The following is a 26,805-nucleotide window of genomic DNA, read 5'->3' as shown; positions in this document are numbered from 1 at the left end:
AACCGACTGAGCCACCCAGGCACCCCAACACAGTCACTTGTAACATGAGCCATGTTGTTCTGCTTTGAGTTCTTTATACTAGATACAGTAAAAACAGAATCACAAATTATGTTTATGAAATTCAGTTTATAGCATGGAGAACTTTTACACTTATTACACTACTTCAAATATATATATACTTTCTCTAAGAAATTTTCAAGGCTGTCCTTATTTCCCTCTCATTTCTCCGTTCTTTACCAACTTTACTCCTAGAATATGGCACCAAATTTGAGAATCTCTGCAACATTAGGCAGTTATGGCACGTTGGTTAAGAGTAGGATCTAGAACCAGACTTCCTGGACCTTGAGGCAAGCTACTACGCCTCATCTATAAAAATGAGAACGTAATAGTACCTACCTTATACATATGTTTCGATAATTAAAGGGGTTCTTGCATGTAAAGCACTAAGAAAAGTGCCTGACACGTTGCAAATACTATATCAGTGTGCCATTACTATTATTACTATTATTATTATCATGCAATTACCATAGTGACTTAAAGCGATTAATAACATGGTAATGTTACTATAATGTCAGGAGAAGCAAATTAGATTAACATCTGTCACTAGGTCTTCTTCAGTGTGTACCTTTTATTTTTGTGCGTGATAAAATAATTCAGAATCTTTTAACCTTACTATTAACCTTCCTTTGATATTTCAGTGAAAATAGTATTCTGTTTTTTTAATATTTTTTAATCATTCTTCTTTTAGAAAACCTTTATAGGATAAGAGAAACCCAGCTGTGTTCTTCAGAGCTTTTATTCCTACCTATTCTTCATGTGTTTTGGTGATTGTGAAGTCACATATGCCCATCATCCTAAAGCTTATTCCAGGAAATCAGTAACAATGGGCAGCATCACTTTTTCCCTCAGGGTGTAATGAGTCTCCCAAAGGAGAGAATTTGTAATGAAGAGCGCGCGCGCGCACACACACACACACACACACACACACACACACACACACACGATTCTGAAATGTTCTCCAAAAGGAGGTGTGATTCTTTAAGAGAGCACTGAACTAGTTTGAAATTATCAAATTTAAATTCAGAAGACTGTGTCTACTATATACTAAGCACTTTACATGATTTTCTCTTCACAGCAACCTTGTGAGGTAGGTATTATTATTCCTCTTTTAATGAGGAGAAAACTTGAAGTTAAGCAATTTGTTATACTGATTCTGATCTAGATCTTTTACTTCATTTTACTTATTCCAGGACTTATTTTACTATATAACACACTGCCTCTTAATGAAATAATGAGCTTTTCACTATTTTTATTGTTGAAATAAAACTTTTAAAAATGATTGAAATTTGCCTACTCTTGTTTCTTCCATCCATATGCTAGTATTATGGCTTTTGGGAGATCAGGTCCTGGGACCAAGGAATAAGCTGCTCAGGTTTGCAGTACTTGGTGAATTTAGGTGTTCTTGTGGTATGAATTGCTTTTCTTTCCAAGCTAATAACAGGTGGGATAAGGCTGTCATTTTAACAAGTTAGTGTGAATGAAACAAACAAACAAAAAAGTCCCAAGCAACTCGATAGCTCAGGACATTTTGAGCCAGGACTTCCCAATGGAACACTTTTTCTGTTTAATTCTAAAGTAGAATTTTCCTTTTCCTAAGAATGCTGTGAATACTCTATCCACAAAGGGAAATCGCCTTATCGTTTTAGGAAGAGTATCAGCTGCCGAAGATACAGATGTGAATTCTGGCTCTGCCACTTACTAGCTATAATGTTGAATAAATTACCTACTCTTTCTTATCTCATCTGTAAAATAATAAATTAATGCCTTCTTCATAGAACAGTTATAATTTTTACACTTTTCAAAATTGTTTTTTTCCCCACTTTACTGATGTATAAATTACATGCAGTAAAATTCAAGTGTTAAATTCTGGGCATTGTATATAGCCATTGTATATAGCCATTCTTAGCCTTGAGAAGTTTCCTCATGTCCCTTTGCAGTCACATCCTCACTATGACACACTTGTTTCACTCATTTATCTGCTTTCTGCCACTATAATTTTGTCTTTATTAGGATTTTATATAAATGGAATCATATAGTAAATACTCTTTTATGTTCAAATTTTTTCATGATTTTTAGATTCTTTCATGTTCCTGGGTCTATCAATGTTTTGTTCCCTTATATTGCTAAGTAGTTTTCCATAGAATGTACATGGGCACATATGATTTGTGTAGCCATCTTCCAGTTAATGGACATTAGATTGATTCCAGTTATTGGCTGTTATGAATAATGTTGCAAGTACACATATGTACACATATGTTTTCCTTTTCATGTATATATATATATATCTAAGAGTACATTGATTTCTGGGTTGTATGGAAATTGTATGTTTAACTTTCTAGAGAAAATGGCTGTAACATCTTTATTCCCATTAGCAACGTTGGAAAGTCCCACTTGTTCTGTATCCTCACCAACACTTGGTATTGTTAATCTTTTTAAATTTTAACCAGTTTAGTAGGTTTTAGGGGTATCTCGTTGTGGTTTTGATACTCACCTCTCTGGTGATTGGTGATGTTGAGAGTCTTCTCATGTACTTATTGGTTATTCATATAGTTTTGTGTGTGAATGATCTATTCACAATTTTAGTCATGTTTTTATTAATTTGTCTCATGTATTGAATTGTAACAGTTAAAAAATATTCTGGATAGAAAGTTCTTTATTTTCTTTTGCAAATATTTTCTCCTAGTTTGTGGCTTACTTTTTTTGTCTTTTTAACTGTGTCTTTCAAAGAGCGAAGTTTATAATTTTGATGACATTTTATCTTTTTTTTTTCTTTCCTGGTTCATGTTTTTGTGTGTTATGTTTTAAGTGTTGCCTAATATAATGTTACAAAGATTTCCTCCTCTGTTTTCTTCCAGAATTTTTCTAATTTTAGCTCAGATGTTTAGGTCTTTTCTATGTGTAGTTACATTTTGTGTTTGGTGTCAGACAAGGGTCTAGGCTTATTTTTCTCCATATATATCTCCATTTCTAGCAAAATCTGTTTCAAAGACTGTCCTTTCTCATATTGGATTACCTTGGCATCATTGTGAAAATTAAGCATGGGTTTATTTCTGGAGTCTCTATTCTGTTTCATTGATTTATATGTCTGTCCTTGCACAGTCCCGCCTGGAATGAATTACTATGGCATTGTAGTAAGTCTTAAAATCTTACTATATTGTTCTCTACTTACAATTTTCTTTTTCAAAATTGTTTTGCTGAATTTTTAGATAGATTTTAAATTATTTTGACCCTGTCTTCTGGGATCCTGGTTGGGATCATGTTGAATCTGTAGATTAATTTGGGTGAGAATTGCTATCTTAACAATATTCAGCCATCCATTACATGTATCTGGTATGTTTCTCAATTTTTCGGTATTTAAAAATTTTTCCTTTGCAGTGTTCTATAGCTTTCAGGGTAGAAAAGCCTTCTATACTTTGGTTAAATTTTTCTTTCTTTAAAAAAAAATTTAAGGGGCGCCTGGGTGGCGCAGTCGGTTAAGCGTCCGACTTCAGCCAGGTCACGATCTCGCGGTCCGTGAGTTCGAGCCCCGCGTCAGGCTCTGGGCTGATGGCTCAGAGCCTGGAGCCTGTTTCAGATTCTGTGTCTCCCTCTCTCTCTGCCCCTCCCCCGTTCATGCTCTGTCTCTCTCTGTCCCAAAAATAAACGTTGAAAAAAAAATTAAAAAAAAAAATTTAAATACAAGTTAGTTAGAATATAGTGTAATTATGGTTTCAAGAGTAGAATTTAGTGATTCATCCCTTAACACATAACACCCAGTGCTCATCCCAACAAGTGCCCTCCTTAATGCCCATCGCTCATTTAGTCCATCCCCCACCCAACACCTTCAGCAACCTTCAGTTTGTTCTCTGTATTTAAGAGTCTTTTATGGTTTGCCTCCCTCTCTGTTGTTATGGTTAAAATTTTCTAAGTATTTTATTTTTTATACTATTGTAAATGGAGTTAGAAAAATTTCTTTTTCTAATAGCTTATTCTAGTATATCTAGTATATGGGAAGACAACTGATTTTTGTTATTGACCTTGCATGTTTGACTTTGCTTAAATTTCTTTTCAGTTCTGGTAATTTTTTTTTTTTTTTATCAAACTCGTTAAGATTTTCTATAGTTATTATGTTTTCTGCAGCTAAAACCAGTTTAACTTCTTCTTTTTCAAACTGTGCATTTTCTTTCTTTCCTCTCATTATTGCACTGGGTAGGGAATTCAGTATAATATTGAATAGAAGTGGTGAGAGTGGACATTCTTGCCTTCCTGTTCTTGTGTAGAAAGCATGGAGACTTTCACCATTGATTATGATGTTTGATGTAGGTTTTTCAAATCTAAATTTAATAAGATTGAAGAAGTTCCCTTATAGTTAAGTTTTTTGGAAGGTCTTATCATGAATGGGTATTAAAGTTTTTCAAATGCTTTTTCTGCATCTACTGAAATGATCTTATTTTTGTTACTTTATTTCTTATTATGATGAATTTTACTGATTGATTTTCAAATGTTAAACCAACCTTGCATTCCTCTAAAAAACTATACTTAGTCATGATTTATTGTCTTTTTTATATGCTGTTTCATTCTGTTTAGTCAGTCCACTCTTAAGCTTTTTAAAATTAGTAGCCTGATCTTTGGGAAAATAACTCTATTTATATTTTGCTTAAAGCTGCCTTTGTGTTATGTATATTGCAAGGAATATGAGAGGAAAAGCTATGATTCTGTTCTCAAAGGAGTTCATGGTCTCACTACATTTAAAAAAAAGAAGAAGAATACATGACTGGTTTTAATGTGTGTCCCAGGCATACAGATTTGAGAGGGGGCAGTTGGGAAACAGGAAGACAGGAACTTATCAGAATCACTGTGTATCAGTGTTGCCAGAATGTCTTTGTAGAAGAACTGAAATTTGCCTTTATCCTCTACCTGATGTAGATTATGTTTAAAAAAAAAAACATATTTGGACTAATGCCAGGGACAGAAAGGGTATCTTTGTTTTTAGGTTCTACCTTAAAGGAGGCAGAAAGAAAACTGGGAAAGAAAAAAGAAAATTCCTGAACTGAGAGTTAGGAGATCTAGTTCTAATCTGAGCTGATTTTGACTAGTTATGTCACCATAGGTAAGTCACATTATCCTTAGGTGCCTCCATTTTCTCCTCTATAAAATGTGGTGGTTAGGCCTGATCAGTGGTTCTGGATGAGGGAGGAGAGAGTACACATATTTCTGAGAAAGCTCACCAGAACTCCTCGAGTAGGTGAGAATTACTGGATTATATAGTCTCTAAATCTTTTTCCATCCCTGAAAATCTTTGATTTTATGATTTTGTTAAATCAGTAAACTTGGAGACTAAAGCCCTTATTTTTACCTTTAGTTTAGCCATTCTCAAGTTTCATAACCTTGACAAGTCACTTCTCCTCTCTGGGGTTTATTATATTTACGTTTAAAATGAAAACTTTCTAAAGCCATTCCAGTTCTAAAAGTCCAGGGTTCTAAAGTGAGGTAAATCTATTTATATTAAACATGTGTATATTTCAAATATGGCAAAGAACCTATTGTTGTGAGATAAATGACTATGGTTACATTTTTTTATGTGACTGCATTCAGCATCTTTAAGAATTATGGGGAATAAAAAACCAAGGCCCACATTGTTAAACTTATTTCTAATTTTTAATGGGAAAGGTAAATTCTTGAGCATATGTTGAGATGCTAGCTTTGTGTAGTATTGGCTCCTAACTTGAAATACAAAAATCTAAGACTTCTATGTGTTTTCTTAGGATGTAGTTTATTTATTTATTATTATTATTATTTACAGTCTGTTATACAAAAGCTTCAAGGGATATAGGGCATTACAGCACCACATCTCTAACTAGCTGGAGCATAATACATGATTTGAGTCCCCAATATTTTCTAACAGTAAGGTTTGTTTATTAAAGAAACCCCATGCTGTGACTGAATCTGTCTAATAGAAGCCATGTTTGAACTTGAACATTCAAATGTATGCCCATATATCTTGGGCATATATCATACATAATGATGTGGGGTCTAGACATCTTTCTGGGTTTGTTTATGTCTGTTATGGATTCCCCTCATTATCCATGCTGTTTGAGGGAGACCCCATGGATTCAGCTAGTTTATTGCATACTTTCTATATTTTAAGACTAACTCAGAGTTCCAAGTGGCACATATGTTCCAACTTGGAAGATTATTTTCTCACTTTCCTTTTTTATGATGATGATTAAGGAAAAATAAAGTAAGATTTTAGGGGATGGTGACATGTTTGAGAGTGGCTAACCATAATACTTTTGGCCATGTTTCAAATATAGTTTCTTATAATTATTTATTTTATTATGCTACTCTTCCTAAAAATTTTTGACAAGTTTGAGATATAGCATCTGTTTTCTTATTTTTAAAACCATATTGTATACCATCTGTTGTTTCATTATCATTGATTATAACTTTTAGGATTTAGGAAAGGTAGATAAAGACTTTAATCTTTAATTGTACAGTTTATTATATGCAGTATACTCAATGCTAGAATTAAATAAGTTTACCGAAAGAATAGACTTTTAGATATAAAAAACTTTTATTTCTAGTTCCTATTATTAATTTGGAGCAAGTAGCAGCTTGGCTAGCAGCTTTCATTATTATTGTTGTTAAAATCTCTCCCGTGACATTGATTTTATAAAATTAGGTATCTCTATGCATAACTCCTTAGTTTTTAAAAAAGTATTGTTCATATTCCTTATAAGTGCAAAGCTTTTTTTTAATCAAGTGAAATAAACCAAATAACATTATAAGAATTTGCAACAAATATTGAAAAAAGGTGGATTGTCATTAGAATTTATCATTATGGATATTTTTTTTGAGGAGGTGATATAGCGCTTGCTATAAATATTCATGTTCTTAAATCTAGAGATATTCAGTGATTAGGTGATTTTATGCCTGTTTATGCTGAAAGGAACAAAAGAAACTTTAAAAACTGAAAGCATAAACATAATTGAACCACCCACTTAAAAGAGAAATTGGAATAGATGTTTTCCAGGGGAGAACATGCTTTCTGTGTAAAAAGAGCTAGTGTAACAAGAAGTCATCTATTCTTGATTTCTTTAGACAGCTAGAGCTTTGTGCCTTGTCTAGTTTCTGCGTTTTAAGAGCCTGTTCTGTGTAGCAGAAATAATACAATAAATGGGTTTAACCACATTTGTCTCAGCTAGACAGTCTGCTTTGTCAGAGATTGCTGGTACAACATAAACAAATTATGTGTTTGTAGTGCTTTTCAATGAAAGCCTATCTAACAGAGCTGAGATTGTGTTTCAGCAGCTGTAGATTTAATCTCCTACCTGTCAGTTAAAACAGGCATTTCCTGAGCCTGATAAGGACTGGTTGTAGAAGAGGAAAGTAGTCACAGCTGGACAAAGACCTATTGTTATTGGCTGATAAATTCTATGTAGATTCAACTCCTTATTCTACCATGGAAACTACAGCCATAGTACAGTTTTAAAGGAACTAACCTGACCTTTTTTATTGTTCAATTAAGAAGAGTTAAAGAGAATCAAAGCTAAGCTTTGTGTCCTTCATGTTTGAGAGTTGTCACGTGGAACTAAAAATCAATGTCTGTAGTTTAGATCATCATAATTCCAGATCATTGTGGATGTGATAAATAGGATCTTGGAAAATGCCTGTTCACAAATTTTTAAGTACATTTTTAGGAATTCTACTTGTAATGCACACTAGAGTCAAAAATTAAATCTGTAGATAGATACTTTATGTGACTCACATGTCATGGGACATGTCTTTTTCTTTTTTTCTATTTTTTATTTGTGGGGGTGGAAGCGGGTGTTCCCATTCTCTCTTTGTTTCATGTAATTACCCATAGAAATTTATACAGTTAAGTTGAACTGTCTCAAAATTGGTCAAGTTTGTTTGGAGAAAATATCTATCTCCACATTTCTATAGAAGTTATTATAATATTATAATGAGTCCCATGTCTCCCAAGTCATGGATGGTTAACAATAGGGCACACTGATAGACTGGTCCTTGCATTTGTATGAACTTGGCCAGCAACCTAAATCCACAACTTTTTAATTTTCAGTTTAAATTTCAATTTAAAGTAGTTCATGAGTTTTCAAGTTTAAAAATAAATATGTGCGTGAAAATCCTTTGGGAAACTTCCCCTTGCCTTTACCTCCCCCAACTCCCAAGTGTGTAATCAGTCATTCCTCACAATCCCGAGGCAGCTCTTTCTGTCCGCAGGTTCTGTCCCCGTAATGAAACCACCTTTTTGTACCAAAAAAAATGCATGCATATATATATATATATATATATATATATATATATATATATATATATCTTAATTAAATATTTATAATTAATTTTTCCAGATTTCTTGAGAAATGGATTGCCATACATCACTATATAAGTTTAAGGTGTACAGCATGATAGTTTGATTTACATATGTTGCAAAATAATTGCCACAATAGGTTCAACTAATATACATCTTCTCATATAGATACAAAAATAAACAATAAAAGAATGAAGAAAAAAATAAAGGAAAAACATATTTTTCTCTTTGTGATGAGAACTCTTAGGATTTACTCTCTTAACTTTCCTATATGTTATACAGCAGTGTTAGCTGTAGTCTTCGTGTATATTACATCCATGGTACTTATTTATCTTATAACAGGAAGTTTGTATGTTTTGACCACCTTCCTCTGGTTCCCCCTCCCCCCAGCCCAATCTCTGCTAACCACAGTCTGATCTCTTTTGCTAAGTTTAGTTTTCTGTTTTGTCTCGTTTGTTTGTTTTTTAGTTCCATATGTGAGAACATATTTGTCTTTCCTCCGTCTGACTTATTTCACTTAGCATAATGCCACTAAGGCCAATCCATGTTGTTGCAGATGGTAGACTTCTCCTTTTTTTTTGTAAAGGCTGAATAATATTCTATTTTATGTATGTACCACAACTTCTTTATTCATTCATTCATTAGTGGATGCTAAAGTTGTTTCCATGGCTTGGTTATTGTAAATAATGCCGCTATGAACATGGGAGTGCAGATATATTTCCAAGTTAGTGTTTTCATTACCTTTGGAGATGAATCCCTTCGTAGGGATTTTTAGAAATGAAATTGCTAGACCATGTGGTCATTCTATTTTTAATTTTTTGAGATTGTTCCACACTGTTTTTCATAGTGGTTGTACCAATTTACATTCCCGCTAACAGTGCACAAGGATTCCCTTTTCTCCACATCCTCACCAGCATTTGTTATCTTGTCTTTTTGATGATGACCATTCTAATAGGCATAAGGTAATATATCATTGTGGTTTTAATTTGCATTTCCCTAATGACTAGTGATGTGAAGCATCTTTTCATGTACCTGTTGGCCTTTAAAGCATTTTCTATGGAGAAATGTCTGTTCAGGTACTTTGTCCATTTTTAAGTGTTTTTTTGTTTAGGTTTGGTTTTGGTTTGGGTTTTTGGTTTTTGGTTTTTGGTTTTGTTTTTTTGCTATTGATTGTATGAGTTCTTTATATATTTTGGATATTGACCTCTTATCAGATATATGGTTTGTAAATATTTTTCCCATCTCATGGGTTATCTTTTCATTTTCTTGGTGGTTTCTTTTGATTTGAAGAAGTTTTTTTATTTGATGTAGTTCCATTTCTTTATTTTTTATTGTGTTGCCTGTACTTTAGGTGTATCATATCCAAAAAATCATTACTAAGACCCATGCCAAGGAGTTTTATTCATATGTTTTCTTCTAGGAGTTTCATGTTTTTAGGTCTTAGGTTTAAGTCTTTAATCCATTTCAAGTTAATTTTCATGACTGGTATAATGTATGGGCCCAGTTTCATTCTTTTACATGTGAATATCCAGTTATACCAGCACCATTTATTGAAGAGACTAGACTATCTTTGCTCCATTGAGTATTTTTGGCTCCCTTGTCAAATATTAGTTGATTGTATACACTTAGGTTTATTTCTAGGCTCTCGGTTCTGTTCTCTTGATCCGTATGTCTGTTTTATGCCAATACCATACTCTTTTGATGAAGATGACTTTATAGTATAACTTGAAATCAGAAGTGTGGTACCTCCTTGCTTTGTTCTTCTTTCTCAGAATTCCTTTGGCTATTTGGTCTTTGGTGGTCCCATCTAAATTTTTAAGTGTTTTTTTTTTTTTCCTACTTCTATTAAAAAATGCCTTTGAACTCTTGGTAGGGATTGCATTAAATCTTTAGATAGCTTTAGGTAGCATTGATATTTTAACAATATTAATTCTTTAAATCCATAAACACAGGATACCTTTCCATTTATTTGTGGCTTTGATTTCTTTCATCAATGTCTTATAGCTTTCCATATAGAGACCTTTCACCTCCTTGGCTAAATTTATTTCTAAATATTTTATTGGCATTGATGTTATTGTAATATAATTAACTTTTTAATTAAAGTTTTTACAGCAATTTCTATTTTGCAAAGAGCTACATATATCATTTGATCTTTGCAAAATATTTGAAAGGTAAGTATAACACTGGGGGTTTGGAGTTTACATTTGTTGAAGTGTGAGAGACTGAGTGAGTAGAAAACAGGTAAAAATTGTGGTTATAAAAGATAGTACTACTTTTCTTAAAAGTCCACAATACCCTAGCTTGCTTGTTTCCTCCCTCCTCTTTCTTCTCTCCTTACTTTCTTTGTACCATTTTTTATATTTCTCTTATCATTCTTTTTTTTTTTTACATTTATTTATTTTTGAGAGACAGAGTGTGGGCAGGGGAGGGACAGAGAGAGAGACACAGAATCAGAAGCAGACTCCAGGCTCCGAGCTGTCAGCACAGAGCCCGATGCGGGGCTCGAACCCATGAACTGTGAGATCATGACATGAGCCGAAGTCAGACGCTTAACTGATTGAGCCACCCAGGTGCCCCTCTTTTCATTCTTCTCATGTCTTTCTTCATTTCATTTCTCTTCTTTTCTCTTCTCTTTTCTTAACATCTTGTAATTAGGGCAACCCTGTCTAATACTACTTTTATTTTGGGGGGGGTGGCACAGAAGATTGGCTAAAATTTTAAATCTAAGACATACAATGCTCCTCCTTCTTTATTTGCTTACTATTAAGAAATATCATCAAGGGCTATGTAATACTGTGTTTTACATGAAGTGAAGTAAAAATTAATACTTTAAAATAGAGAACAAATGAATATTAGGATTTATTAGTAGGATTGCTTAAATAATGTTGGAAAAGTCAATGTTTTTATTTTCCATTTAGAATTCTGATTATTTTTATGTTATTGACCTGAGTGATCCAGCATATCATCCCGTTTCTTTTTGGACTTGGTTTCTATTCCTTTGTATTTGCAATTGCATAAGTTATTCCTAATCAGTCTTAAATGATGTTATTGGTCTATTGTTCTTTGTAATGCAAAAAGTTATGAGAGGTAAATTGCTGCAGCATATGACTCTGTATTGTAAATTCCAATTTCATTTGACATATACGACATTAGTATAAACTACCAACAAAAACTGAAAGCAATAGATGTTTAATTTAACCAGTGTTTGAGCCAGTTTATATATATTAGATTTTCAACTTTCTGATCTTTACTAACAGTTGATTTTTTTCCCATAGAAAAGTTGGCAGGTAGCTTGAATAGTCTTAAATATTCCTATTCTTCCCATACAGAGACTAAATTCAGGAATTACATTTTTAATTTCCATCAGTAAGCTTCTCTGCTACCTAAACTTTTATTAAAAAATATAATATTTGCAGAAAATACAATATTTGCAGTGATGTAACAGTAGCCACTTAGATTTTAATTTGTTATCCTCTTCTCCCCTGTAGGCATAAAAGAGTACAAATGTTTGAAAGTTATGTGTTTCTTGTCTCATATGGAATCGCTGGACAGGCCATGTTTTAGTCAGTCAGTTAATCAATCAGTCAGATAATTACTTTCATATTTAAAGGCACTGTCCTAGTAGTAGTATATTACGAACCTATCTGCAAGATTTTTTTTTTTTTTTTTTTTTACTGTGCCAGACAGGATATATAAGATGGAAAAAGGCCAACAATATATCCCTACTTCACGACTGTTGAGGTCGTTTCTAACCTGGTCTCCTTGCTTTCATTCTTGCACTAATATAGTCATTTTCCTCACAGAAACCAGAATGATCTTTATAAATCTAAATCAGATCTCATGCCACTTCTCTCCTCAAACCCTCTAATGGCTTTCTATCACATTCAAAAGAAAATCCAAATTCCTCACTGTGCCCTACAAAGCCCCAAATGATCTGGTCTTTGCCCATCTTTCTAATCTTTCCCTTGCTACTCTCTGCTCATTTTGCTTTGGACCTATTAGGTTACTCAACCCAAGTTATTGCTGCTTCAGTTACTTTGCCCCATGTGCCTTCTGCCTGAGTTGCTTTTCTCTCATGTAATTCCAGGTAGCATTTCCTTAGGTCATTCAACCCTGTGCTATATTATCTCCTTATAGGAGCCTTCCTTGGCGATCCCTATCAAAAATAGTCCTCTCTACTCCTTACCCACTATATCCCTCTTTCTGGCCTCTACCCTTCAAATGCTATCTCATTATCTTACTTTATTTTTATTCATAGAATTTATTATGAATGGGTATGTTTTGTATTTTTATATATTTTTTGCCCACATGTATGTATACACACACACATATATACATATGTATGCATATATACTTTTATTTTCATGTTGTCTGTCTTCCCTAGGAGATAATGGTAGGGGATTTTGTGTACTTCTATGTCCCCAATACCTAGATAGAATTGACACCACAATAGTGTCAGATTGAAATAAAAACAATTAGATAATTCAACACAATATGTGCAGTATAAATTTTAACAGAGGGAAAGATATTTTTTGCTTGGGGAATTTTCATTTAGTAGTTGAATTTGAGCTACACTTTGAAAGGTAGGTCAGATTTGGGAAGGCAGAGAGGAGAGGAAAGATCAGTCTATATGTGAGAAGAAGTGACTTGAACAAAGACTTAGAAGCTATTGAAAGCAAGAAATGAAAGATGGCAAACATAATAGAAAAACAACCTTGACAGGTACATTAAGAACATCTTGCAGACTGATTTTAATATCAGACTAAGCTAGGGAGTTTGGACCTTATGTTTCATAATAGAGACATTATTATAGCTAAGTTATTTAATATGAACATAGTACTAAATAAAAATACAAAAAGAAAATTTCTCTTTTTATTTTATTTTTTTTTTAAAGTTTATTTATTTTGAGAGGGAGAGAGAGTGAGCACGAGCATGGGTGAGGAAGAGAGAGGGAAAGAGAGAATCTTAAGCAGACTTCTCGCTGTCAGTGTGGAGCCCAAGGCACGGCTCAAACCCACAAACCATGAGATAATGACCTGGCCAAATTCAAAAGTCAGATGCTTAACCGAATGAGCTACCTGGGTGCCCCTCTCTTTTTATTTTTATTTTATTATTATTTTTTATCAACAGAGACCACATGAGAGTGGGGGAGGTCAGAGAGAGAGAGAATCTTTTTTAAAAAATTTTTTAATGTTTATTTATTTTTGAGAGAGAGAGAGACTGAGCACAAGTGGGGGAGGAGCAGAGAGAGAGGGAGACACATAATCCAAAGCAGGCTCTAGGCTCTGAGCTGTTAGCACAGAGCCTGACGCGGAGCTCCAACTCACAAATCGTGAGATCATGACCTGAGCTGAAGTCAGATGCTTAACCCACTGAGCCACCCAGGCACCCCAGATGGAGAGAGAATCTTAAGCAGGCTCCACATTCAGCACAGAGCCCGATCTCATGATCAGATCAAGATCGTGACCTGAGCCAAAATCATGAGTCAGACGTTTAACTGACTGAGCCACCCACCCCCAAATTCTCTTTTTAAATAACATGTTAGCTTATCCTTGCATCATCTTCAGTGTTGACATACTTTGCATTTACTTGGGGTAGCAGGTGAAGAAGCGTGTATAAGTGTGTGTGTGTATGAGTAGAAGTGTACATGCTGAGGCTGGGGCAGGGGTTGTTGGTTACATTCCAAAATGACATTGAAGTTGCAGGTCAGTAACTTTTTGCACTAAAAAGATTAGAGTGCGATAAAGAGTGAAAGCCTGAAAGTTATTATTATTTTCTTAATTTGTTCTTTTAATGTTTATTTATTTTTGAGAGGGAGAGAGACAGAGCACAAGTAGGGGAAGGTCAGAGAGAGAGGGAGACACAGAATTCAAAACAGGCTCCAGGCTCCAAGCTGTCAGCATGGAGCCCGGTGCGGGGCTCGAACCCATGAATTGCAAGATCATGACCTGAGCCGAGGTTGGACACTTAACTGACTGAAGCACCCAGGCGCCCCTTTGGCTATAGTTATTATTTATCCTTTTACTCAGTATCCATTTCTTATAGCAATCCCCTTACTTTACTCTCCAGCCCCCACTTCAGTTACATATATAGGCACCATCTCTTATTGGTATTTCCAGGGAAGGTCAGCTTGCCATGGCTGGGCCCCAGCTGTCAATAGCTTAAACATCTTATTTATGTTCTGTTTGGAGTTCACAGCATATTTTTCAGGCCTGTAGCTTCAGATGAAATTGCTTCTATTTTTGATGATAGCTGATGCTTAAATACTTCTCTGTCATTCATTCTATGTTGTATAACCAGCCCACTGTGACATAACAAATATTTTTTATTATTATTTTGGAAAACTGTATTCTTGGCTCTTCTGGTGAGAAGAGCTTATCATCTCTGTCAGTAAGGATTATAATCAATGATGATAAAATTATTAAAGAAGCTTAGGGGCCTCTTTATACTATAGAAGAATTTCAACAGATGTGCTAGGGGAACTCAGTCATTAAAAAATATTTTCTAATAAATGAATAAGGTCAATTTTTGTATTCTCACACCAACCAGTGGACTTCAAAGTCCGAGCATGGCATGCCAAAAGAAAAGATTGCTGTGATGAAGTATATTTGGAGCAGATGCATATTTCTGTTGCTTCGATTTGAGGATTGCGAATGATAAAAGGACTTTGAATTGATTCAGAAGATTAAAAAATCAGAATTATTGTAGCTTAGTTTCAGAGAATGAAAATTCTGTAATACATCTGTGTTATGAATATTTGTTGAGTCCCTACTCTGTGCAAGAGAGGAGCTTTTGCTAAGCCCCAGGGAGATATAAAGTCCCTGCCTTTAAGTTGTGCATAATTTTAACAAGACCTGTAGTCTAAGATGTAAACTTGCATTTCTGTAAGAGGAATTTAATAATTGAACTCTGGTCATTGCTACCAGAACAAGCTTGTGTAAAATACTTCAGGGGTAAAAGCCAGATTGCCTTCATTACAGGTCAAAAGTTTATGAAAGGTTTATATCTGAATTTGGTTGTTACAAAGAAAGGAATGCCATATTCTTCACAATGTTACCATATTTATATGGCATTTATACAAAATTTGAAAAAAAATTAATTTCCATCTTTGCAAAACATTTTGATCATTGTATATTTAATGGGGTTTCCATCTGAGAACAACAATCATTAGTCTCTAATATGTTTCATACTTCTGTGGAAATAAGACAGGGTGGAATAAGAAACATTCATCTTCACTAGTCTTTGGAAATATCTAAAGTAATTGACTAGCTCAGTCTTCTGTGATGGCCTGGTGACCACTAACTGTGACTATTTGCATAATAGTCAACTCTTCACTTCTGTAGTGATAACTGTTTGTATCTGATTAAAATTAAGACTGTTTTAGTTCTCTTGACTTTTCCAGAAGTTGCAAAAATTGAGATTTGCTGTTCTGCTTTAACCAAACAAATGCACACATGGGGATAACAATATGCTGAGTTTATGCAGATTTTACAGCACGAATCTGAATAAAATACCCACTAATAGATCCTTAAGGAGTAATAAACACACATGAATTTTCCTTAGTTGCACTTTAAAGTGATTTTAACATACTACTAGACCTTAACAATAATATTTAATTGACAAGATTATGCATTTGTATGGATTGAAAAGGTGGTAGATATCTAATTCCAAATGAATCATAAATTTTACTTTTGCATAACATGTTTTATTAATTTCTCTGTGGCCAGGATATTCTACTTCCCTCCTGGTGAGAGTTTCTTAAAACATAGTAAGATAATTTAAACACATTTAATTAACATTTATCATCCATTTTATAAAGTAATCTGACTTTTGTCCTCATAAATACTCTCAAAATTTTTCTAGGTTATGGGCCATAGGAAGACTATGGAATGATACTTAATGGAATTTTTGTTGTAATTTAGTTTTCTTTTTAAGCAAATCTTTACTTTCTCTGTTGACCCTGTTCCCAAGTAAGCTGACAAACTGGATGATTTGTACTATTATGTAAGTGAAAACAAACCTAGCACCACTACCTGATAAAATAAGGCTATAGACTTCTCTAAGCCATCTTTATATTCCCAGTGCCTCGCACAGTACCAGTCAGATAGTACTAGGTGCTCAATAAATGGCTGCTGGTCAGGTGATTAAAGACAGGCACTATAGACCTCTTTATAAAGTGACATGTTTCTTGGGAGCCTAAGAGGTCATCTTGTATGTGTGGAGCTCTTTATTTCCGAGAGTAAGAGGACAAATAAGTAAGAGATACTAGGAATTATGATTATATTAGTGCTAAATCCGTGTTCTTTTCTTTCAAAATTCAGTATTTAAACAGAACATGTACAAATGAATGAGATCGGGGTGCTTGGAGGGCTTAGTTGGTTAAACAACCAACTCTTGATTTCAGCTCAGGTCATGATCTCATGGTTCATGAGATTTGGCCCCACTGTCAGCGCAAAGCCTGCTTGGGATTCTCTCTCTCCCTCTCTCTATACCCATCACCTGCTCATGCGTGTGTGCGCATGCACTCACCCTCTCTCTCTCTGTCTCTCTCAAAATAAATAAATAAATAAAATAAAGTGAACAAGAGATAAAAAAGTGACATTTGACTACTGATGATCCTGGTAGATTAATGAGTTATTTGCCCATTTTAGAAGCTATAAATAGAGTGGGTATATACAGTATGCTGAGATTATAAAAAGAAGTGTTAACACAAAGGACAGGATTGGCTCTTTCAGGGTTATTAATATCTCTCTCTGAATATGCACCTAAAGAAGATTTTTAGAACTTGTGCTATTGACCTGATGGATGGAGTTATTGTGCTCTTACATTCAATGATCATTTCTGTCCTGTATAACCAAGGAGGAAACCTGGAAAATGCGGATTGTGATGTGGATTTAAATAACTATCTTAAAGACCAACCTAGTAAAAAAAATTGCTTTGTTTGCATGTCTTACTCTTGTTAGAGTGGGGACATAGTGAACTAGAGACAAGATATGTTTTTTTTTATTTCTTCTGTGAATATTTTAGATATTTTATGAAATATATTTAGCAGTGTAAATTAGTAAAGACAAGTTGACTACTGAAGTTATTTTCTCTTTTTTCCTTCAATTAACTTCTTACTGAGGTATAATATACATGCAGAAAAGCATATATCATAAGTATAAAGTCAGCTCTTAATTGAGGTTCAAACTGAAACATAAGACTCTAAAAGAATAAAGACAGGGTTTTTAAAAGGATGTCTTTGGATTATAATATCTTGAGTTTGTTCTACCTTTTCATGTTTTTTTAGGCCCTTTAGTGAGGATTTTGAAAAGAGTGGCGGCAGTAGTATGCACAGTTCTTGGAAGAAATTGCATTACATTAAAGATGAATGTTAACAATGGTAACAAGTTGTTTTGTGTATTATCCTGGTGGGCCCTGAGAGAGTGAGACAGAGAGACAAAGATGATGGGGGGAAGGGACAGAATATTTGCTACCAACAAACCAACAAACAAAAACAAAGCAGGACTTCCGGATGCAGTTACATAATGTCTATCCATTGCAAGTTGATGGGAAACATCTGGGAAGATGGGACTCTGTTCTCAAATAGTCTTTTGTGTCCCAGAATTGTTCCTGATGAAATTTGATTTTTTTTCTCCTACCAGATCCAGGTAGATTCTCTACAAGCAGAGATTTGCTAAAAGACAAATGAAAAGCAAAGAAGGTGATACCAAGACGTATTTAAAAGTCATTCTTTATTATTATTATTATTATTATTATTATTATTATTATTTTTACTAATAATAAAAGTGATTCATTGCATTAACCAATGCATATCGGTGCCCAGAAAACTGGCTCTTTGGTCTAAGGTGCTCCTCACATTGATCAGTTATTACAACATGCCTACTATATCCTTAGCCTTGTGATAAAAGCAGTGGAGCATATAGAAATATAAATGCCACAGGCCATTCAGGACACTCAATTTATTTCATGATAGGTGATTAATGAATTGAAAAAATTAATGAATAGGTAGTAGGCCATATATAATATAAGGCTCCTTTGTGTACTTCCAACTATGGTCGACCAAGAGAACTTCAATATGCTGACTACTACATTATGCTTTCTAAAATAGGACAGAACATGGTCGACATTTTAGACAGGATTTAAGCAAAACCAGGTTTGAAACGGTTTTATGTTAAGGCATGCATGTATCCTACCAAATGAGACCCTTTCCCTCCTAACTCTTCAGAGTTAACGGAGATCCATATACAGTTTGGCATGTACTTTTTGGCACTAAGAAGACACCTCCCTGACTTTGAAGGCTTTTCATGCAAGGTTTCTGGGTCCTTTATTTCTTCCTCTTTAGACATGGAGGCTTTTACAGTGGTAGCATTTTATACAAATGACTCAGCTATTCTTTGCAATAAAGAACAGAGCCTTCAGGAAATTCCCTCCCTGTGCCCCCCTCCCTCTCCAACTGCTCTTTCCCACTCTTTATTTTCTATCTCTGTCTCCCTTTCTCTGTCATCATTTACAAACATTGGAAACAATTCCTTCCAACAGATTAAAGAAGCTTTCTTCAATTAAACCACATGAGGAATGATTTACTAGAAATAAAGCCTTAAAATAATCTTCACTTGCTCACTGGTTTTAACTCAGTATTAGACATTAATATGCTCATGATTTTCAATACAAATACATATTTCCCATCACCAAAAAAGTTAAATAATCTTCACGAAAGAGAAAATGAGCCCCCCTGAGTGTCACTCTGTTTGCATATTAGCGCATAGCCAGGTCTCTGCCAAGTTGCTCTCTGACTGACTGCTGCAGATGCTCTTTCTCAAGTATTCTGAGTCATATCTTTAGTACAAGTCTTCAGGGACAAACAATAGCACCTGTTCCTCACAAGATATCAGGCCAGTTAGCCCATTCATGTATCTTTAATGAAGCTCTGGGGCAGATGGCAAAACACGGCATCATCAACAACTTAGCACAGAGAAAACAAAGGGATAAGTATTGATGCAACAATGCTGTTTTACAGATAGGAAGAGACAGAACCCAAGTGTTTCACATGCGCCTTGCTGCTGTCTTGATTGTCTGAAAGATGTGAACACCAAGAACTTAAAATTTCTGGGCATGTAGCCTATTTGATCAAGAATGTGTTCCCCACTTTCTGCAAAAGGGTAACACTTTGGTCAGGGACTGTGGAAGTTTAGAATCGATGGTCAATTGTACTTGGGCACCTGCAGTTTGTTTCTTTCATGATGCCCTGACTCAGCTTCACCTACGATGTACTTTCTGGTTTCTCGTGATCAGTCAAGTGACATACCCAGCCGGTTAGTGCTGACTTTGGTTTCATGTTCAGAGAGATATTTTTGGCCACGTAAAATTCTACTCTTTGTATTAACCAAATCATTTTTACCTGTGGAATAATGAAAGGATCTTTGAATTTGTGCTAAGGGAAAGCTACACTTTCAAGAAAAGAAGATGCTATTTGAAATTTTGATAACTTCTTGGGAAAGACATGTGGAGACTGGCAATTCTTTGATGGAGTGAGGGGAATTCTATTAGTTTTTATTCTTTCGTAAAATATTTTTGGAAGTTGCTGCTTCCAATGTGACTGCCTTCCCCGGCATGTCATCAAATGGGAAGATAGGATGATGGGAAGGAAGAGGGAAGGTAAGCTTACATTCTTCAGAATGGGGTGGGGCTTTTCTGTATATTCACAATTCTTTATCTGTCCTAAGCCCTGACACTCAGTGCAGTAAACAGAACTCACAACTTCTATAGGAGAAAAATATCCTGGATGCTTATGTGATTCTTGTGTGGCTGCCAAGCGCTCTTTCTTTATCTCTCCTCCCTTCTTTGTTCTTGCTTTCCATTTCTGTCCCACATTCAATCAATAATTTTCTAGTAAGTACAAGTACAATAAATGGAAAGCTACGAAAGGGCTATATTATTGCTTTAATACATGCTTTCTCCTCATATTACTTGCACTGGGCCATACTGGTCAGCTTTCTATAAAAGGTGGTAGTTGCAAGTATTCATAGACCTCCACTACCCTTGTGAGTTTTTAAGACACATAATTCCTTTAAAATAATATCACACTGGGGAAATCTGAATAAGGTTGTTGGATTGTATCAATGTCAATATCCTGGTTGTGATAATGTACTATAGTTTTTCAAGTTATGGCCATTAGGGACAAATACATGGGATCTCTCTGTAGTATTTATTTAAAATGCATGTAAATTTACGATTACATTTATGAAACTTTCAGTCAACTGTTATTACAAAGCATTATATTCCTTATCTCACTTAGGTCTGTTTAGCAAAAGACGACTTGATGCTTAATATAATATGGCACTTAAAAATGTAGACTTTGATCCTGAAACCTGGACTTGAATCCTGGCTGTAGCACTTTTTAATTGGCCAACCTACCAAGACTCTCATGGTTTTGTCTTTCTCATTAAGTGAATGAGGAGAATAATAGTAAATACCTCACAGAGGTTTGAGGATTAAATGAGATAGATCATGTAAATCATTTTCCCAGTGCTTGACATATAGGAAACACTGGAAAATATTGGCAGCTGTGATGATGATGATTATCATTACCATCATCATCACTATTATTACCTCTATAATTAGAGCTACAAGAGGAGTGCTTCATCATCTTCTCTTGGTCTAGATTCTAATTGCTACAGAGTATTTTGTCTTGTCTTTAATAAGGGGCATTTTGATTATTCACATCATTGTTTTCCTTGAAATAAGTTAAGGGCAAGTTTATCATTTGGAGCTAAATAATTACTGTTAATAAATATAATACATTTTTGAAATTAATGACAGTGGCTTTAATTGATCAAATTGTTCTGGGTACAAAAAAGAGAGAAGTCGGAACAAACTGGAACTGAACAATATACTATCCCTACTCCAGAATCACTCCAACAATCCACCTCTGAAATAGAAAATTTGTTTTGGTTGCAGCCCTCCAGATTTTCTTTACCCAAAGAACATACACACATGATTTCTCTTTTTCCTATCACTGAAGCCCATGTGATGTAGTGGAAAAAGCACTGGACAGGGTGATGAGCAGTTCTGGACTCCAATCCAGCCCTGTCATAGATAGTGTGACCACAAGCCATGTCTTTTACCTGCTCTAGGCACCTGTTTCCCTATGTGTGTAGTGTGAGGTTTGGCTTAGATTAGTGATTCTCAGAGAGTGTTTCCTGGGCCACACTGCCCGCTTTACCTGGATACTTGCTGGGAAAGTACACTCTAGGACCCCACCTCACATCTACTGATTTAGAGGCTCTGGCAGCGGGCGGGGAGGGACGGTAGGGCCGAGCAGTCTTTGTTTTAACAAGCCCTCTAGCTGAACTAGATACATGCTAAAGTTTGAGAATCACTTCCCTGAATTAAATTTTAGTCTAAATATTAGATTGTTGGGCCTAGCTCCCAGAGTTTCTGATTCATAGATCTGGAAAGGGGGGCGGGGCCTGATAATTTGCTTTTTTGAAGTTCTCAGATGTTGCTGATATTACTGGTCAGGTATCACACTCTGAGAACTAGTAGGTTAGATCAGCTCTAAACTCTGTTCCAACTCTGATTCTATCATTACGATTGCTTTCACAATGTCTCCTGTCCCCCTTCTTACTTACTTTATCCCCCAATTTACTGAAGCTGCCTCAAAACTAATAGCCTTGAAAGTTTCTAACATATCCTACTTTGTAGAGGATGATGCACAGAAAGGAACTTCCCTAAATTCTTACAACTTATGTTAATGTGAAACACCTACAGCTCTTTGGCATTGACATTGACCTTAGACGGTTTAGTTAGTCATCTCACGTATGTAGCTAGTTACAAAAGAAATATCTTCATGCACGAAGATTCAAGAATTAAGGTCTGATGCTTAATTGCCATTGATCCTCTTATGTTGTCTCATGATCTGAAGAGCTTGGGCACCAATGTAGAAGTAAAATTATATTTTTATCCTAAGATGCTGTTTAATGAATAACACTAACATTCCCAAATTGCATCTTCAGATGATCCTTGTAATCCCACCTCTTCTATTTTATGGTTTTCTAGATACTTGGGATGGGATAATGCTCTGTGTGGCCTACTGTCTGCTAAGAACATGACAAGCCTCTGCCTGTCAAGTTGAATTATTTAGTTGGTTCATATTTTCTTTTCTGAAGTAGAGTTATGGGTAAGAGTCACTGTTTCTTGTGTGTGTGTGTGTGTGTGTGTGTGTGTGTGTGTGTGCGTGCGTGTGTGTTTTAGTAATTTGACAATTTTCTAGAACAGAATATGCAAACTGCGTATGAAAAAAAGGAGGGCTCTTACATTTACTGAGTGCCTATTATGTGCCAGTCACTGTGCCACAAGTGTTACTTTTCTGGTCTATTGAATCCTCACAATAACCATGTAAGATAATATCATTAGCTTTTAGATGAGGAAATAGACTCAGGAAGGTTAAGTAACTGTTCATGATCACACGGCCAAGGAAATGGCAGTGTATAGATTTAAGCTCAGATAAGATTGATAACAAAGCTTCTGTAGGTATCGTAGATTCTGAACAAATATGTGGTAAATGAATGAATAAAGCAATGAGTACATCACGTTATCTTCCTAATGCTGAATTTGAAACAATCTGGATCATAGAGTTGGAAAGGCTCTCTAGGTCATTATCTAGTCAGGGGTTTAGTTATGTTTATCCCTTAAAGGATCCTTAACATGTGGGTATACAGCCTTTACTTGACTACCTCTAGGGAATATGACACACGCGACTCTTTAATCAGAATGATTGTTGAATAAGTCATTATTAGAAAATTCTTCTCTACATTAAACTCCCCTAAAATCCCTTTCTTAAGTCTAGTTCTGCCCTTTGTAACTGCTCAGACTTAATCTCATTCTTTTGCCATATGAAGATAGCCTTGTATCTTTTCTCTCCCAAGCTAAATAGCTCCTTTTTTTCACCTACCTCTCAAGATCCGTAGCACATAATAATAACTTAATATTCGTTACAAAGAAGGAAAGAATAAATAAGTATGATAGCTAGACCTCTCACTTGTTCCCCTTTAAAGCATCAAGCATCTGTGCTATGTTCTAGGTACATGCTAGGAACCATATTTCTAGAAGAAAATGAAACGATTTCCTTTGATGTGCTCTTGCACTGAACAGTCCTACCAAAAAGACCGTGTTTTATTTTCTGACATAGAACAGTGCCCTCATCTTTGACATCTCAGGTTTGCATCAGGTCACAGCAAGCTTGAGTTGAACAGCCAACCTAGTGCTTTTCTTCAGGGTTAAAGGCAAGACCTGGGCACAAGGGGATCAGCTCCAATTTACGCAGGCTAAGTCTGTACTCTAACATACAAAACTCGGGCTTACCTCAGCTAAAATGGTAGAAATAGCTGCCCAAAGCTAGTTTCTTTCACGCCCCACTGGCAAGGTAGTAATTGCACAAAGACCTTTTTATTATAAGTTGATTTTCCTGAGAAATGAATTCAGAAAAATACTGTAAAGTGTTTATTTTTTGCTTGCCCTTTATTAACCCACATCTTAGGGCTTTCCCTAGAGAAAAGCTGTTGGTAAATGAAACCTCTTAGACCCACACAGAAGCATTTTTGCACCATGTCCCTGGCTGTGGAGGGAACAGGGACAGGACAAGGCAAGTTGGCGCTATGTAAACAGGGTCATCAGCCAGTGTATGGAATTTTGCCTAAAGAGAAGATTTAAGAATTTAAATGGGGGAAGGGTTTGGGGTTGGTAGAATTACTGGTAAGTGTTTGTATCTTAAACAGGATATAATGCAGCTCTTTTATACTAGTAAAGAGCCCAAAGACCCAGTTTGAACTTAAGGAGAGCATCTCTGTTAGTACATCCTAGTTTTGATCTTTAAATAACAAAAGTCCTATAGTTCAACCTATGAAATCAGGCACTAAAAGCCAGGGCAGTACCTTACTGTGATGCTATACTGGAATCAGGGTAGCATGTGTAGAGTAAAAAAAAGGGAGCTAGGAAATTAAAATGTGATTTCACAGGCATGATTTTGTCATAGCTCTTATTTTCTTTATATGGAATACAAATACAGATATAGAGTGAAGATTTTCTATTTTGCATTTTTGTGCTCTTTGATACATTTATTGAGGTCAAATGAAATTTGATATAGTAGGATTTATTATGAAATGCTCTCTGAATACAACTCCATAATTACTGAGCTACATGGTAGTGCATAAAGCTGTAAAACTGCTAAGCCAGACAAGCAATTTATATGTTACATCGAGGTGTGTATGGCAAAGAATATTAGTTTAATTGGGAGCCAAGATGTAGTAGCCTTAAATCTAAAGAGCTATATGTTTAACATAATGCGGTAAGGCTTTGAAATAAGATACCTAAACTGGGGAGATAAAGCATTTGGAATATATAACAATTAGACATTATTTTCTGACCAAGAGATACTAAATGCTGTTTTCCAAATAAAGGGCAGACAGAATGCAAAGCAGGTCAAACGGCAAAACCTTTCAACATTGCACAGTGTAAGAAGCAAACTTATTTCTTCCGATTGTTTTAAGGGGAAAAAAAAAAAAGGAAAAAAGGAAAAGAAAAGAGTCGAGATAAAAGAAAAACCATTCACCACAATTTGGTGGAAGCAGGGATGAGGCAAATTCACGACAAGGTTGTGTCCTTGGAGTCCTAATGGGATCTAAGAACAGGGATTTGGTAACTTCTGCCTGTGTTTTCTCAGGGAGCAGCTTCGGAATGAGGTCAGAAGTGGGTGGCTGTTTGGGTACCAGCACACCAGCAGGAGTGAAAAACAAATACTTCTTGGCATACATTTGTTCTCTGTCTGATCATAGGCTCTCTTCTGTTTAGCAGGTTCAGGGTCACATGCCTCCGCTCATGATCCCAATTTTTCCACATGACCAGCGGACCCTGGCAGCAGCTGCTGCCGCCCAGCAGGGCTTCCTCTTCCCCCCTGGAATAACATACAAACCAGGTAAGTAGAGAGGAATTCAACATTCTTTTGGAAATGCTAAGATCCTCATGTTTTTGCTTAGTAGTCACAACAAACACAGGAGCATACAAAGGAACTATGAATAAAATGATCATAAAAGCTGATTTTAAAGTCAAATTAGAACCGGAAAGTTAATTGGGAAAGAGGCATGTTACTCGTTTGTTGCAAAAAAACTTTTACTTTCTCTTTTTCCACCTGGTTTGTTCTGAATTCACAGATAAAATGCTACTTTCCCTGGAGACCACGAATTTCTGTTAGCTTGCTCTCATACCTTTACTGTGAATAATTGTCTTTGGTTAAAGACACTTTCCTCCTCCTCAAGAGCTTTTATGCTCTGGGAGAGTGGTCACATACACTATAAAATGCTATTGTTGTTTGTTGTCTGATTTCTCCTGGAAGAAAAGTTAAAACTGGGCAGATTTAATTAGCTCACCACTAATAGGTAATATTCCTTTTTGATTTTAGTTGAAATAATGAAGCATTCAGTAGTATTTTCTCATTCATCTTTAAACCTCAAAACAGGTCACATAACCTTGCAGTGAAATATATTTTGAGATGATTTAGCAAATGTTATGATTTTTCTTTATTCCTCTGAGTTTACTGGACTCCTGGGGAATTCAATTAGGGACATAATGGTTTGAAGCTTCTTTCAGAGCCTCCTTGTAAACAGGGCTTTAAATGTTTAAAGATATGTTGCCAAAGGAATCCAATGTAAGAAGATAGTCAAGTAAATAAAGTCAACCTTAATTTCATTTGTGCATTCTTTGTAAGTGACCTCAGCTCAGAAGTAGTGACCTTGTTCTACTCATTAATAATTTCCGTGTCAAGTTCTTTTTAACATATTAACCTGATTATATTAACCACCAAATCTGAGTGCAACAAATCTGAGCGCAGCGGCTTCTTTGTGTATGGGGTGTATAAAGTGAACAAAGGCATTTTAATGTGCTTAAAGTAATAATAAAATATAAATCACTTTACTAAAATCCTCAGTAAGGAAGCTTACTACATAGAGTAAAAAACAAATCTAGTGAGGTTTCACATCTATTTTAGTTGTTTATTGCTATCGATTACTCTTTTGCATTTGGTAGATTACCATCTTCCTTGTGAGGAAAGGTAGGATGTCTGTCAAAACTCCTGTCTTTCAAGGAACAGAGATGTTAAGGATTTGCTTCACTTAAGGACTGACTTTGAAAGTGCCTCAGGTACAAAATTAGCCACACCTGGTATAACCAAAGATTTTGGGATACCTGAATGAAAGAAAATTGTATTGTTCAAATTGTCAAAATTTGATTTTTCTACAGCAGGATTTTTAGAGCAAATTTTATTCCCTATGAAATTGATATCCATATTAAGGACAGGAGTATATTTTGTCAGAAAATATTTTTCTGTCAGTGGTTCAATCCTTCCTTGATGTCTCTAAGTAGTTCTGAAATATTTTTCC

At 35.3% G+C, this 26,805-nt stretch overlaps 1 protein-coding gene across 20 annotated transcripts in view; it reads left to right on the top strand.

Annotated features, from left to right (window-relative positions):
- SOX6 (SRY-box transcription factor 6) overlaps positions 1–26,805 on the top strand; it is a 619,662-nt gene that overhangs the window by 462,420 nt on the left and 130,437 nt on the right. For 15 of the 20 annotated variants that reach the window (XM_045484620.1, XM_045484628.1, XM_045484622.1 and 12 more), the window contains one exon: positions 25,223–25,346. In XM_045484620.1, coding sequence (XP_045340576.1) covers positions 25,223–25,346 — 124 coding nt within the window. The remainder of the gene's footprint in view (positions 1–25,222; positions 25,347–26,805) is intronic. The other 5 variants (XM_045484627.1, XM_045484639.1, XM_045484624.1 and 2 more) reach the window with 1 other exon arrangement.

The sequence above is a fragment of the Leopardus geoffroyi genome, chromosome D1, assembly GCF_018350155.1.
Source record: "Leopardus geoffroyi isolate Oge1 chromosome D1, O.geoffroyi_Oge1_pat1.0, whole genome shotgun sequence".
Lineage (NCBI taxonomy): Eukaryota > Metazoa > Chordata > Mammalia > Carnivora > Felidae > Leopardus > Leopardus geoffroyi.
Note: the sequence above shows the minus strand (reverse complement) of the source record. Positions and strands in the feature narration are given on the sequence as shown.